The 15,917-nt window shown below is 42.1% G+C and overlaps 2 protein-coding genes across 2 annotated transcripts in view; both read left to right on the top strand.

Annotated features, from left to right (window-relative positions):
* SAMD13 (sterile alpha motif domain containing 13) overlaps window positions 1-9,537 on the top strand; it is a 43,040-nt gene extending 33,503 nt beyond the window's left edge. The window contains exon 4 of the mRNA XM_084852110.1: window positions 8,129-9,537. Coding sequence (XP_084708236.1) covers window positions 8,129-8,272 — 144 coding nt within the window. The 3' untranslated portion in view covers window positions 8,273-9,537. The remainder of the gene's footprint in view (window positions 1-8,128) is intronic.
* Window positions 2,852-3,541, top strand: LOC146347998 (dnaJ homolog subfamily B member 6-like). The gene has a single exon (XM_084852109.1). It carries the CDS (start codon window positions 2,852-2,854, stop codon window positions 3,539-3,541), a length of 690 nt encoding a protein of 229 aa, XP_084708235.1.
* Window positions 9,538-15,917: the final 6,380 nt, after the last annotated feature.

The following is a 15,917-nucleotide window of genomic DNA, read 5'->3' as shown; positions in this document are numbered from 1 at the left end:
AACACCTGCCCAGGGTTTTTTTCACGAAGCAGATCAGAGAAGCTTTACAATCTAGTTGTTTCCTAAATCTTATTTTATACTACACATTTATCAGTACCAGCTTTTAAAGAAGCCTTCCTGGCCTCTTAAGTTTTGAGTCACATAACTGTTTTGGACACAGTGTGGCCACTTTGAGGATGGATTCTGATCAACAGCTTTATTTCCACAATGCCCAGTGACCTTGGGAATTGAGAGGAACTAGTTTGTTTTGAAGGGCTGCAACACACAATGGATTCTGCAGCCAGCCACCACTTGTTGCCCAGTCTGGAGTTTTGCAGCTCTTCCTGTGGACATCAGATGTGGAGTTGCTGTGAACTGAGTCTCTTCAGAAGTACTTGTACCGCTTGACTGCCGACATATGGCAGATGTTGACATCAATACCTCTTTATGCCTTCTCTTGTGTTGAGGATGCCAATCAGTATCTTTTATGAGGAATCATCAAATGCTTGCTCAGCCCAGGAGTTTTGGTTTTACAAGTTGTGGTGTGCTTGAACTGGACATGGCTCAGAAGACTGGACGTAGCTATTAAGAATGGCAATTCCTGTTGTCTTTACTGTTTTACCATGTCTGAACTGATCACATAAACAAGGCCCTTTTACACAAACCTGTAGAGAAGGGGTGGGCAATCTTTTTTGTATTGAGGACCGCACTCACGGGTAATCTTGGGGGCCACATGTCGGTGGTGGGCAGGGCCCAAGGTAGCGATGGGCAAGGCCAGAGCCAAAAGTGGGTGGGTCACCCCTTTTCTCTTCCTGCCACTCTTTTCTCTCTCTTTTTGCCACCCTCTTATCGCTTTCTCCTTCTTCCTTCCTGCCCAGTCGGCAGCCAGGGAAGGACAGAGAGCTTTTGAAATTAGGCCGAGGGCTGCATGAAATTAGGCCAAGGGCCCAGGGTGCCCACCCCTGCTGTAGGCATGGATGCTACCACCTCTGTGTTATGGTTTGTTTCTATACTGCCTTTGGGCCATAAAGCCCTGCTAATGTGGCTCACAAAGGTACGACCATAACATTCAAACTATACAATAAAATACAATTTAGGAACAATTTAATTTAAAACAGTGATACATCAGTAACATCTTTAAAAAGCCAGAAAGGTGTGTATAAAATAGGGATGGGGAACCTTTGGCCTATGCCCTGACTACAGGCCGCTGGGGTTTCCCATCCAGCCCACCGGGTCCTTTCCAAGGCTTTGCCCCCTCTTCTGGCAGGGAAAAGCTCTCATCTTCAACCAGCAGCTGATCAGACATAAGAGCTTTTCCCCAGAGGGGGATGGGATGGGGCTTGGGAAGAAGCTGCAGAGTGATTGACTCCTGCTTATGTCTGCGGCTTGTCCTGCTTACTCGTGAATAGACATGCAGAGTCTTGTTCTGCTTACCTGTGAAAGGACATGCTACTCATGCTTACTTCTGTGTAGACATACAGAGACTTGGTTTTTGAGATGCTATTTAAAAGTGCTGCTGAGTGATTCAGTCCTGCTTATTTCTAAGAAGACATACTGATGCCTTGGCCTGCATACCTCTGAGTAGGCTTAAAATTGGTAATAATCACATTTGGATCCTCCTACTTTGCCTTTGACCACACTCTCTTTGCCTTTGGCCCATCCACAGATGGAATGCAGTCCCCAAGACCGTTCCCAGATTGGAATTTATCCCTTGGGCTGAAAAAGGTTCCCCATACCTGTGTTATAGTAATCATGGCCATAGAAAAACAATGTGGATGGAAGGCTATGCATTCCTCTAGTTGAGTGGGAACAGACTTGGTGGCAGTGGCAACCATATTCCTAAAGGTACAGGTAAAGGAGGCCCTACACAGCCTACTGCAATTCAGGATATTTATTTAAAAATAAGTACATATTTATAACAAAAACTATATTGTGAATGAGTGTAATTTTCAGTTAAGTCTCTAGATGCTATTGGATTCTGAATATACAAGCAAGGACAGTTCCGCATTAAAAATGAAAGTGCAAATCAGCAAACCGAGAGCTGTCAAACTTTACTAAATAGAAGCAGAAGGAAGCCAAGTATAAAGGCAGGAGCCATTCATACTTGAAATGGTGCTTTCAGATAGCATCTGCATCACATGCATCTAAAGATGTCCCATCAACCTAAAAGGATATTATGGAGATGAACATTTTAATTTAGATTAAAATTTATCCGCAAATATTCTGTTCATTAAAATTATCCCAGTAAGTTATTGGAATGCTGTGTTTACGGTTCATGTGTACAGCTTTGCTATGATGTCTGTCTTTGAAAAAAAGCATGTGTCTCAGCAATGCAGCTGGGCTAAGTGCGTGTATGAATCAATGTAGATCTTTTCATCTCTTGTGCTTTGTAAGTGTATAGGATAAAGTATAACCTTCAGTGCCAATTTCCAAAATTCAAATACCATACAGCTGTGTGCATCCTGATGTTGCTGTTATTCTCTAATGTCATCTAATTCTAAAGGACAAGCATCGCACCCCACTAACCAGTGGGATTGCAATATGCAAATGACTGAAATCTAGCTGTTAGCGGCATAATGGTGATGTCACAATCTCTCCCTGACAGTGGACCATTTGAGCCATTTAGAAATCAACAGCATCTCCCCTCATCCCATCCCTAGTTTGTCAGTACCCTACGTATTTTACCACATCTCCAACCATGGTGCGGCTCACAAGGATATAGTATTCAATATTATCATAGGCCTGTTTTCTTTTGAAAAATGTACTATTCCTTTCAATGGTGAGACTGTCAAGGTGCCAAGACGTATTGGGATACTGTTCAGATATTTGCCCATAGCAGATAAAGTATTGTTACTAACATTGTTTGAAGAAGATGGTGAATTACTATGAGGTTCTGGGAGTACAAAGAACTGCATCTGCAGATAACATTAAAAAGGCATACCGACAGTTGGCCTTAAAGGTGCATCCTGATAAAAATCCAGGAAACAGGGAAGCAGCAAAGAAGAAATTCATAGAAATCTCTAAAGCATATGAGGTCTTATCTGATGCCAAAAAGAGGGACACCTATGACCGATCCAGCAAAGGGAATGCACGTGAAAAAGAAAGGCATGGAGGTGGAAGAAGTGGAGGCAGACCTGATGGTGGATACGGAGACAAGGGGCGTGAAAAACGGCATGTTGAGACCGAACTCAGTTTCCACAGGTCACATCTGGATGGACACAAAGGAATGGACTCTTTTTCACTAAATATCTTTGATGATCTGCTTGATGACATTTCCAGCGTCCGACAAAGGCTCCCTGGAAGCAGAAGCCACAGTAGCTTTTCTGTCTCTATCAGGGGGGTGTCTCCTATTCCAGGAACTGGGTTCACTTCCTTTGGCTCTGAGATTACTGGGGCTTGTTCCTGCTCTTCCAGTGTATCTCTGAACAGCAGCAAGAAAGGCAGGTTCAAGTCTATCATAACAACCAGCAAGATCATGAATGGCAAAAAGGTCATTACAAAGAGAATTATGGAGAATGGCAAAGAAAGCATCGAAATTGAGGAAGAGCTGATTTGTCACTAATGTGTTCCCAGCTGTTGTTGGTAAGGGACAGCTGTTATGCTCGGATATTGAGCTATTAAAAACTGGTGCTGTATTTAATGTTGTGTGACAGGCTGGCAGAAATGTGCAGAGGCCAGGGGACCAGGCAGGCTTTATGATGGTTAACAACCTTATTTATTAGAAATAGTTGCTCCAGCCTCTTATTTAGCGAATCAGATAACCAGTGCAAGGCATATCTACTACATCTGGAACAACCTATCCTCAGATTACAAACACATGAAAATATAGTTACAGTTTAAACACACACACACACACACACACACAGAGCAGTAGCTAAAGATTTTTTATGGACCAAATGCAGACCAGAATAAATGTGTTGTCAGCATTTTTTAAAGCCAGCAGTGATAAGGCCATACATATCTCCCTTGAGAGGGAGTTCCAAAAGTGTGGGGCCACCACTGAGAGAGCCTTGTCCCTAGTGCCTGTCAGCCTGATGGCTCTCACTGGTGGGCCAGAGAGTAGGGCCTCCAACACTGATCTTAATACTTGGGCAGGCTCATACAGGTATAGATAATCCTTCAGATAATGTGGTCCCTACCCATCTAAGGCTTTTAAAGGCAAAACCACCTTAAATTGGGCCCAGAAACTAATAGGCGGTCAATGTAAATGATACAGAATAAGTGTGATACAATTTTGAGCACTTAGCTCCCAAAAGCTGCCACACTGTGTATGAGTTGCTGTTTCTGAACCATCTTCAAGGGCAGCCCCACGTAAGGTACATTACCTCCAAGCAGCTCAGGTCAGCATATAAGTTGTTATATCCTCACAAGAGCCCTGAGAGGTACTTAGGAATCTACCTTATACCAGGTCAGACTCTGTGACCCTCTCGTCCAGTACTGTTTACTGTGACTGGCAGTGGTGCTTTGGGGTCTCAGGCAGACAGGAGCCTTTCCCATATACAGCTACCTGATCCTTTTTCCTGGAGATGGCAGGAATTGAACGCGGGACCTTCTGCATGCAAAGCTTGTGCTCCACCACTGACCTATGGACCCTTCTTCATCCATATTTCTGTAACGTGTTAACTTTTTGCAAGAGAAATTTTAGGGAACACCGTTTCTCACAGTGTTTTTGTGGCTTTAGGTTATTGGTCCAAGACAAAAAACAACAGATTTTCAGATTTGAAGTTTTGGCTCCAAGTGAAGTCAGGTCCACTGAAAGCCTATGGCAGCCTTCCCCAACCTGGTGCCCTCCAGATGTGTTGGACTACAACTCCCATAACCCCCCAGCCAGAATAGCATCTCTGGCTGGGGGGTTATAGGAGTTGGAGTCCAACATGTTTGGAGGGTTTCAGGTTGTGGGGACCTGCAAGATGGTGTAGTGGGTACTATTTTGGATTTAGCCAAGGGGAACTTGAGTTCAAATACCTACTCAGCCAAAAACCTCACTAGGGTGGCCTTGGAAACCACTGTCCCTAAGCCTAGCCTCCCTATAGGGATGGACCATAGTTTAATATGATCATAGTTTAGTAGAGCACATGCTTTGCATCCAGCAGGTCCCAGGTCCTCAGCATCTCCATTTAAAGCAGGGTGGGAAACTTCCAGGGGTTATATTGCCTCCCCCAGACCCTCTTGGGGGCTGCACCACAAAAAAACTGGTGATTTTGCTTCAAATGATGTGTGGGGAGCATACACCTTGTTTGGAAACAAAATTGCGCTCCTAGGAGGCTTCCAACAATTTTGTTTGGATTCAAAATCACTTCTTTTTTTGCCACTGCAGAAAATTTGGCAGGAGCACATATTGCACACTCCTCATTTAAAGGATCTCACAAATTAGGGCTGGAAAAGATTCCTGAATATCTAATGCAACCCAGTACCATGAGATATAATCTTTGCTATTCAGTTTTTTAAAAATTTACCTGTCCATATCAGCCTTATCTATTATGCACAGGTTTCTGGAAGTTCTCTGTTAAAGGATCACCTTTGTTAATTGTATTTAAGCAGCAACATCTGCTTGGCAACTGTATTTAACAGGATTGTTCTGGATATAAAAAGATATATTGTTCAAGAAATAAAAGCTGAGGAAGGAGTTTATTTTTGTGCATTTCTAAATAGTTCCTGAAATGGTTCTGAAGGGCTGATATTTTGAGACTGGATATAAAGCTAAACTTATTGTCCCAGTTTGGACAATCGTATCTTGGTTTAATAAGCTGACATATGAATGAATCTTTTGCCTGCACATATAGGCCGTTTTCTCCTCCCTTTGTCACATGAGCAATCAAATGAGAAAGCCTCCAGTTAACCATCGTTTCCCATTTTTCCCAGACCAAGAAATTATGTTTACCAGCTTTGGAACAAGTCTGGATATTAAACCAACTTCAAACTGTGGTTTAATATCCTGGCTTCTTCTGAAGCTGGTAGCCATCATTTCCTGGTGAAGGGAGAAGCAATGGGTTTGCGTGCATGGGCAAAAGTCTAGTTCATATCTCAGATTATTAAGCCGAGATACAGTAAATTCGTCCAAATCCTGCCTAGATCTCTGGCAGTAACATCATTCATGGATGGACCTTATTCATTCTATTTATTTATTTTATTTATTTCATTTCTATACTGCCCAATAGCCAAAGCTCTCTGGGCAGTTCACAAAAATTTGTGTTTGGTTCTCCTCACCTCTTAGAAACAAATTGTAAACACCTATTCTTGCTAGAATTTTCCTGCATCTCTAACTTTCCCATTTGTTGAGTGTGTCATAGTTGTTTGATACTCATTTTGTTGCAGTTTTTGTGACTCTGCAACTAAAAAACATTCACATTTTGTATTTGAAAATGCTTATGCCGTCTGGAACATTCTCTGATGTGAGTTTTTATGTGTTAGAGTAATTACATATTGATATATTGGTGACTTTATTAATGCTCTTTGCAGATTAATGTATTTTGTTTGTTTATGGCCTGACAGCTTAAACAATAATTTATATGCACTTAATCACAAGGATCTGGCCACATATCAGAACAGGCAGGGGCAGGACTTTAATTGGCATGTTACATTTATAGAATACTAAATTAATTGATGCAAGTTTGTCAGCCTCATTTTTACCATGCATAATTTTGGCATTGCATAGCATATGCTGCCATTAAAGTTAATTGAAAATATATGCAGGTATGTATCATTAAATTACATTTTGAATTCTAAACTCATAGCAAGAAGGTTAAGATTTATTTTAATATTCGCTGGAGCCACAATTTCATTTGCAAGGGTTGGGAATGTAAAACAAAGAACAACATGTATTTTATGCTTTTATTAGCACTGCAATGTTTACAGTAAATTTCAGATATATGGACTCTCAGATTGGTACAATTTGGCCAGTCAAGCTAATTTCACTGCCACTCATCACACCCAGCCCCATGGCTTACCTTCCTTAGTCAGACTTCATGACTTTCACTCACAGCAGTAGCCCTAAACTGACACACAACAGCAGGGGTGAGAAACTTGTGGCCCTCTAGGTGGCCTACAAATTCCCATGATCCTTCATCATTGGTTATGCTGGCTAGGGCTGATGGAAGTTGTAGGCCAAAACATCTGGAGGGCCATAAGTTGCCCAACCCTGCACTACTGGGTCAGTTGGGATCGGTTTTGTACCATGGATCTTCACTAATGGTCCTCCGCAAAGCCACGTTGGGGCCATTTTTGGCAGTTGCAACATCAAAATAACCCAGAGTCAATGCAGGTCTCGGTTATGTGACATTGCTCAATCAGAGTTAAGTAGTGCTGCTTCTAAATCAATTGGTGATACATGAAAGTACTTTATTTTCTTCTTTTTCTTTAAGTCAGGAGGGGTTTTTCAGGAAATGGGGAAATGCAGATGGTGAGGGCTTTGAGAAATGATTGTAAGGAGTTATTTGGAATGTGAGGGTGACTGTCAGTTGGGTTCAAACTAACAGAACCAGTGGAAAGTTTTCATTTCTCAGCCTTCTCCACCTCCCTTCTGCAGTCTCTTCTTCCTCGTAGCTGGCTATGTCAAAAGAAGGCATAGTGTGAGGGAAAGAAAGACCAAAAGCTGCTGTTAAACATGAACTGCCTCTTCACAGGAAGCCCTTCCTTTATTTATCTCTCAACACTTTCTGGTCTTTTCTAAGATCCTAGAAGGACCAGATCTATGATCATTCATCAGCATAAATGAAGCCTGTTCCATGGACAGTAAAGACCCAGACATGTTTGGACAGGAAGTGAGACTGTCATTCAGATATTGCCTTTATGTCTCCCATAATTTCCCTAGCCACCTTGGAACCTCCTACTGGGTTTTAGTCCCAGCCAGTTAAGAGGAAGGGGATGTAACATTTGCAGTGTCGAAGGACTATGCTGGCCCCTTTGGCCACAGTAGGGACCTTGAGGTCCAAATATCCATTGGGTCATATCCAGTGTTAGTCTAACTTAAGTCCCATTCATTTCAATGGATCTATTCAAAGAGGGACTAACATTGGATACAACCCTTGGAGACCAGGTGCCTGATGATACGCCTGCAGACTGTTCTGGTTCCTGGGTTCCTTACTTTCTTCAGGTTTGTTTAATCTTGCTTTCCTAGAGTGTTTTACATATTTATTAATTTCCACTTTAGGAAATTGATGGCAAATCTTTACTGTTGATGACAAGGAATGACGTGCTGACTGGACTTTCGTTAAAACTCGGACCTGCACTGAAGATCTATGAATATCACATAAAGCCTCTACAGACACAGCATCTCAAGAATAGTTCCCTATAGTGGATTATCAAACTGGGACTTGGTTGTGTGTCTCCAATTCAAAATAAATAAGCAACTTTGGTTTCAAATTGATGGAACTTTGTAAAAAGACTGTACGTGTGCATATATAAACCAAATGGCACTGATATAAATATATATATATATTTATACATATATCCTATTGGATAGCTTTAGCAATATGCCGTATGTTGATAATTGAACTGATGGGGAAGTAGAATTTCCCGCTGTTCAGGTTCATGACCAGCTAAATACTTTTTTCAGTGACTATGGATAGTATCCAATGTTAGTCCTACATAGAGTAGATCCATTGAAATTACTGAGGTTTAAGTTCAACGTGACTAATTTAAGTCCCATTCTTTTCAATGGGTCTACTCTGTATAAGACTAACATTGGATCCTACCCTATATTGAAATTAAAGGTAAGTCAAAAGGACCATGGGATTTCTTAGTGTGAACATTAAGAAAAAAGCACTGACTTTTTAAAATTACAGTTAAAAATGTAAGGGCAGTGTTCACTTTGAAGGTCTCTTGCACAAGACACATTGAAACTTAATAGTGCTCTTGAACAATTCCCATGCATTTCAGTGGTGCCTATGGAGGAGAATTTCACAGTGGATTGTGCCGTAATTTGGAGGGGTGGGGCAGGAGGGGGGAGCACTGGATCAGCAAAATTTGATCCTGGTTTTTAGAGCTTCCACTAAAGTCACAACTCTTTTGTAACATTAGCAAGACATTTTGAATTTGCCAAATTGCCCTTTTTTTGCAGAGGGGGCCTATTTTTGACCTTATTAAGGTTTGTTCATAGCATATTGTAATTAAACGGTGCATACCAATAGCCTAGCACCTTTTGAGAGCAGAAGAAGCTGCACACAGAGGGCGTGAAGTTTCCACTGTTGTTTCTGGACTGTGCTAATGTTCTTTGAATTTTAAAGGATGTTTTGTGAAATGTAGATTTTTTTAAAGCTTGTGTTACTTTGTGAGACAATGTTTGTTTTATTCTTGTTCTAATTTATAACTTATTTGCTAACCATTTTGCTGGAGAAGGGTAAAAAAATTGAAAATATCTGCATATTTTTAAATATTGTGTTTTGTGGTGTTGTAACAAATTATTTTGCTCTATGACTTGATTCATGAGCTGAACACCTATTTCTTAAAAGCTTGTCTTATGATTGTGAATCTCTGTTGAAGGAAGATGCTGTAGTTCAGTCTGTCTTGACCAGTTCCTTATTTTAATTGAAGACTTGTTATGCCAACAAAGATTGCTTGTGTTCTGATTCAATGTGATTTTGAACTATCTTTCATTTTGACAGTTTTCTCTTTTTGCCTGTGAAAGATGTGTGTCTTTTATTGAAGAAGTACCTTGATACAGTTGGCAGGACCTCTGTTCCTTCCAGAACTATAGGACACACAGAAATTCGGCGGGTGGATTTTTCCCCACTTACTGTACTTCCAGTTTAGGGTGAAGCTTCCATTTTGGAGAAATCCATATTGGGATTAAAGGCACAGGAGTCCTGCCAGAAAAAGGTGGCACCTACATCTTGATCCTTCCCACAGATTTACCAATAGGTTTGACCTATGGATTATTTGAGGACTTTCGAAGTGTTAACTGAAGCCTAAACTGCTTGCCATTTTCAGCTTTCAAATTACTAGGAGCCATGAACTGAAAAGGATAATGGATGGTCTTGTTGCTGTGTGTGTATCTATCTACTGATTCCTCTAACCCAGTACTGTCAACTCTGAGTGACGACAACTCTTCTGGGATCACAAGCAGCCCTTCTACTTGACATGATTGGATATATCAAAGATTGAACCTGGGGCTATGTACATGCAAACCATGTACTCTACCAGCAATACACAAAATTGTGTCATTCGTATCCAAATTCAGTCTCCAAGGTAGGTAAATAGGTTTGTATTGCTGCATCTTATCAGCACTTCTATCTCTGTTTCTTTGGTGGTGTCTACACAACTAAGGAGGTTGGGTTGTTGGTGTTTTAATGTTTGATATGACTTTTGCATACTCTGCTAAATTATGGAAACATACATATCTAGACAAAAATGGTGCAATTCAGATATGATCTGTTTGTTACCAGTTGTTTTTTTCCCAAGCAAAGGAAGCATAACATGCTGTATCATTTCTAAATGAATTAGACATTGGCATATGCAACATAGTATTGTGTCAAATTGTCAGAATGTAAATGTTTCCCTTCAAAATGAAAAAAACCAAATCTCCACAGTGATGAGATTGTCTTACTGATGGACAAAAATGTAACCACATTTGTGGTGGCTGAACAGGCAATTAACCACTGTTGAATAACACGGTACTTACCCCAAAACAGCCATTTTGGGTGGTAGAAGGACCACCATTTTCCTGACTCCAACTTCCATTTCTGTATGGTATTTTTTAAAAACAGCAGGTTGTAGGTACTATTTGACTTTTCATGTCAGGTGTGAAAAAATCTTAGGCTAGAAGTGGTTTTTACACATACTAAATAAACTAGAAGGCTTTACTATCTAAATGAATGACGGTAATGTCAGACCCCTGTTACTCGTTTTCCCCTTGCTTCTGGTTTGATAACGTAAATGCTGGGCTGCACAAAAAGCTATGACAAGAAATGGTTCCTGCAGCGCAAGTATAAGAAGCAGTCTCAGCCATGACTAAACGCGGAGTTTCTAAACGCGATACCGGCGAATCTAGTATTTTCCACAGAAAGGACACTTTAAAAACCCATGTTGCCGAGGAACACTGCAAGCCTGTTATCTTACAAAGATGGATGGTTGACAGCATAAAGGTTTGACACATTCATTGTTAGGGATAAAGCACAGCCTAAATTTTGTTGAATCCGATCAGATTTCTGTTTGTGTAATAGCCATGACAAGCAAAGTGGGGGCAGGAACACAACTGGGGCTGTTCCTTTGTCAGCTGTGGAGAGAGAAAATTCCATGCATGAGAGCAGTTTTCCCTTCCATAAACAGCAACAGGATCATGTATAAAGCATTCAGGGTTAGAATACAAAAGCAAGACCTGTAACAAAATGTTGGAAGTTCCAAGATACTCCATTACATGTGGGGGGAAGGGGGCACCCCAATTTTCTGGGTTTTTTTCCCTCTTGTCAGCCAGTATTCAATGCCTACTGAGCATGGTCAGATCTCGTTGGGCTGATTTTGTCAGAGCTGTCCCCACCACCCACTTAGGCCTTTTCCCCCTAAGGTGCGTGTGTGTGTGTGTGTGTGTACTTCTGCAAACTCCCTGGCTGCATTTGGACATCACTTTAAGCCATGATAGCTTAATAAGCTACTTACAGTAGCTTATTTTTTAAATAATCCATAATGCCCCACCGCATGAATTGGCTAACAAGCTACTGTGAGTAGCTTACTAAGCTACTGTGTTTAATTTGACTCCCCTCTTTCATCCCTAAAGCACTGGAACTTTGCAGGATCAGGACAAAACGTCATACATAGCTTCCTCCACTCAGGAGGCACCCGATCCACTGCCAAAACCCTGCGCGACTACTCTCAAAGTAGCGAAAAAACACTGACATCCTCCCCTGACAGGAATGCCAGCCTTCCCAGATTGTGCGATCCCGCTACAGCAAAGCTACACAATCACAGGACTCCCTCATCAGTTTCCCCCTATTCCGCAGTTGCCTCTGTTTCTCTTTGTTTTTTATTTTTCCTTTGTACTTTTACACATTTCTGAATTTCTGCATTTTCAGAGTTGTGAACAGGGATCTTTTCCTCTTCTTTTCTTTTACACAAGGTTGGCATTCTATTACTTCACTGCTGCAGGATTGCACAATCTGGAAAGGCTGGCATTCTCATCAATGGAGGCTGTCATTGTGTTTTTTCACAGCTGTGGGATCGCGCAATCAGGGAAGGCGGGCCAGAAAAGGAAAAAGGGGGTGGAAGTTCTAGCTCCTTGACAGTTTGCTGGAATGGTGTGAAATTGCACAGCTGGGGTCCCCTCATGGGCAGCCTTCAGATACTATAGTGGATAATTGCACAATTTTGCTTCTTCATGGAAAAGTGACCAGAGAAGGAAAAAGGGAGTGAGAGCTCTAACTCCCTGACAATTTACTGGAATGGGGCAAAATTGCACAGGTGGGGTCCCCTCATGGGGAACCTCCAGATGCTGTAGTGGATAATTGTGGAACTGTGCTTCTTCATGGAAAAGGGAGCAATTCTTTCACTATTCCCCTATTTTCCCCTATTTCCCAAGTTGCGCAGTTTCAAAGTAATGATCAAGGAAGCCTGTCATTGTGTAACCGCTGTAGCGGGGTAGTATGATAGCACAAGTCTGTCATTGTACTAGGGGAAAGCTATCATTTTGTAACTGTAGCGTGCTGTCAGGGCTTGTTTGGCTGCAGTTGTCCCTGGGCTGCTTGTCAGATTTCAGGAAAAGGACTCTGCAGGCTGGAGCAGGGCGGCGGCAGCAGTGGTTTTGGCTGCTCTTGCCAGCTGGCTCTATAGGAGATCAGAAAAAGCCACGGTCAGTGCCAGATGGCACAATAACCCACGGTGAGTTAAATAACCCTTACTGCAAACCCTGGGTTATCAGAGTGGGTTATTTGAGCTAAATAAGTCATTGTGGATTTAAAAGTTCTTGACAGATGACATGAAAACCAATGATGGGTTATATAAGCCACCATGGGTTATTTAACCCCTTGTAGGTTATCGTGTTGTCCAAACCCAGTCGGTGTCTCTCAACCTAGTCTACATCATAGGGTTGTTGTGAAGATAACATGTAGGTAGGGGAGCCATGTACCACTCTGAGCTCCTGGAGGAAGGATGAGATACAGGGAATTAAATTTCATCTTCCCCATGGGGTTCCCTGCTCCATCAGAGAAGCTAAATGCAGGTCCAAAGGGATACCACTGGTGGGGGAAGTTTGGGCTAAACCTTCCTCTTGTTCCCTGGTGATCCCAGTGACTGGGGTGAGATGCAGAGTGTTGGCTCTGTCAACTGTGACCCAGATTGCAGCTCATTCATGCTATGCCATAAAACTCAGTGGGTGCCAGTGAGAACCAAGCCTGGCCCTATAGCTTAATCTTGGGTTCAGTTTTTTGTTCACACAAGAGTCGGATGGAATATTTGGACCTGGCTTACAGATATGAGTAGCAAGATGCATATCATGATGATGGGAGCTGAAGTAGTGTAGTGGCTAAGGGACTGAGCTATGAATCAAGTAGTCCCTGGTTTGAATCTGACCTCTGCCATGGTCTTAGGCAAGCCACTGTCTCAAACTCAGTTCCCCTTTCTGCACCTACCTTGTAGTGTTGTTGTAATGATTACAACTAGACAATGCATCTGAAGTGATTTACTGACTTGAAAGCTCCATACTTTATTTATTTATTTGTTTGTTTGTTGTTGTTGTTGTTATTATTATTGGCAGTGTGTGTGTATATGTGGAGGGAGGACCTACATTCTGTAGCAACTAGAGGTTGGGTGTATGTCTGTCTATTCACAAGGGTGGACTTCAAAGGAAAAAATGGCATCTGTTCAATTTGTATTAAAAGTATGCACCATTTAAATACCATCACTTCATTTTGTTGTCTGTCAATATTATGGCTCCATAACTCCATCCCATTAAGTACACTTACTTCTATTGAAGTAAATGGGTTGAAGCGCATATTTTGGGGCACAGGATTGCAACCTATGTCAGCGGTTCCACTTTTACATTGCAAAGTTAATGTTATATGTTCATATACAGTCAGGGCCAGAAATATTGGAACAAGGATAACTGTTTTGGCAGTTGGCCTCTGTGCACCACCACATTGAAGTTGAAAGGAAAAACACCCAGATGGGAGCGAAGTCAGGACTTTCAGCTGTAATTCAAGGGATTTGACAAACTGGGGCACTAACCATTCAGGAAGGACAGCCAGTGGCATACACACACACACATCGTTGGGGCTCATAAGTAATGTAACAAACCAACATCATTTCAAACTGAAGGATTGCCTTTAATACCTGGATGAAAATCCTTTGCAGTCAATGACTGCTTGAAGTCTGGAACCCATGGACATGACCCAATGCTGAGTGTCTTCCCTCGAGATGCTTTGCTAGGCCTTTACTGCAACTGCCTTCAGCTGCTGCTTGTTTGTGGGTCTTTCTGCCTTCAGTCTTGTCTTCAGTAAGTGAAAAGCATGCTCTATTGGGTGGAGATCAGGTGACTGACTTGGCTGTTGAAGAACATCCCACTTCTTTGCCTTCAGAAACTCTTGGGTAGCTTTTGCTGTATGTTTTGGGTCATTATCCATCTGCAATATGAAGCGGCGTCCTATCAGTTTAGCATCATTCGGCTGAATCTGAGCAGAAAGTATAGCCCTATACATTCAGAATTCATCCTGCTGCTTCTATCAGCAGTCAGGTCATCAATAAACACCAATGACCCGGTTCTATTGGCAGCCATACATACCCATGCCATAACACTGCCTCCACCATGTTTGATGGATGATGTGGTATGCTTTGGCTCATGAGCTGTTCCTTTCCTTCTTCTCTTCCCATCATTCTGGTACAAGTTAATCTTGGTTTCATCAGTCCAAAGAATCTTATTCCAGAACTGGGCAGGCTTTTTTAGGTGTTTGGCTAATCTGACCTTCCAGTTCTTGAGCGTTACCAGTGGTTTGCACTTTGTTGTGAAGCCTCTGTATTTACATTCATAAAGCTGTCTCTTGACTGTAGATGTTGACAATGACATGCCTATCTCCGCAAGAACGTTCTTGATCTGGCTAGATGTTGTGAAAGGGTTCCTCTTCACCCTGAGCAGCATTCTGCAGTCATCCACTTTAGTTGTCTTCCGTGGTCTTCCAGGCTGTTTGCGGTTGCTGAGCTTGCCAGTTAATTCCTTCTTTTTCAGGATGTTCCAAACTGTTGTATTGGCCATTCCCACTGTTTTTGCTATCTCTCTGATGGGTTTATTTTGTTTCCTCAGCCTAATGATGGCCTCCTTCACTCGCATGGACACCTCTTTGGACCTCATGTTGGGAATTCCAGTGAACAGTTACCAAATGCAAATGTAACACTCAGAACCACCTCCAGGCCTTGATTGGTCATGGGGTACCCAGGAAACAGGCTACACCTGACCATGTAGCTGCTTGTCAGCCATTCGTTCCATTACTTATGAGCCATCAATGATGGGGGGGATATCACTGGCTGTACTTCCTGAATGGTTAGTGCCCCACTTTTGTCAAACCCCTTGAATTACAGCTGGAAGTCCTGACTTCGCTCCCATCTGGGTGTGTTTCCTTTCAACTTCAATGTGGTGGTGTACAGAGGCCAACTGCCCAAACAATTATCCTTGTTCCAGTATTTCTGGCCCTGACTGTAGTACCACCGCAGAGAGAGGGTGTGACAAGACTATCCTTGGGTGCAGATAGAGTAAAATGCCGAAGTAGAAGGGGCTGGTCTAAAGATGCTAATTAGTCCCAGGTACATCATAAGATGCCTCAGAGAGAAATGGGTGCCTTTGATCTGCTGGTAAAGCGTTTCTCAGGGAGTGTGGGGCTTAATAACAATGGCCGCAGTTCTAAAGACTATTATTTGTTATAGTTCCCATTGAACTTATTTGCACTACTGATGATGAGAGCAGTTTCAGGACTGCTTCAATGTTTGTAGTTCTCTAAAAAACTGGTGCGTGTATTCAACATCCC

The sequence above is a fragment of the Heloderma suspectum genome, chromosome 4, assembly GCF_057233095.1.
Source record: "Heloderma suspectum isolate Gila_16-S chromosome 4, 16-S_ref, whole genome shotgun sequence".
NCBI lineage: Eukaryota > Metazoa > Chordata > Lepidosauria > Squamata > Helodermatidae > Heloderma > Heloderma suspectum.
Note: the sequence above shows the minus strand (reverse complement) of the source record. Positions and strands in the feature narration are given on the sequence as shown.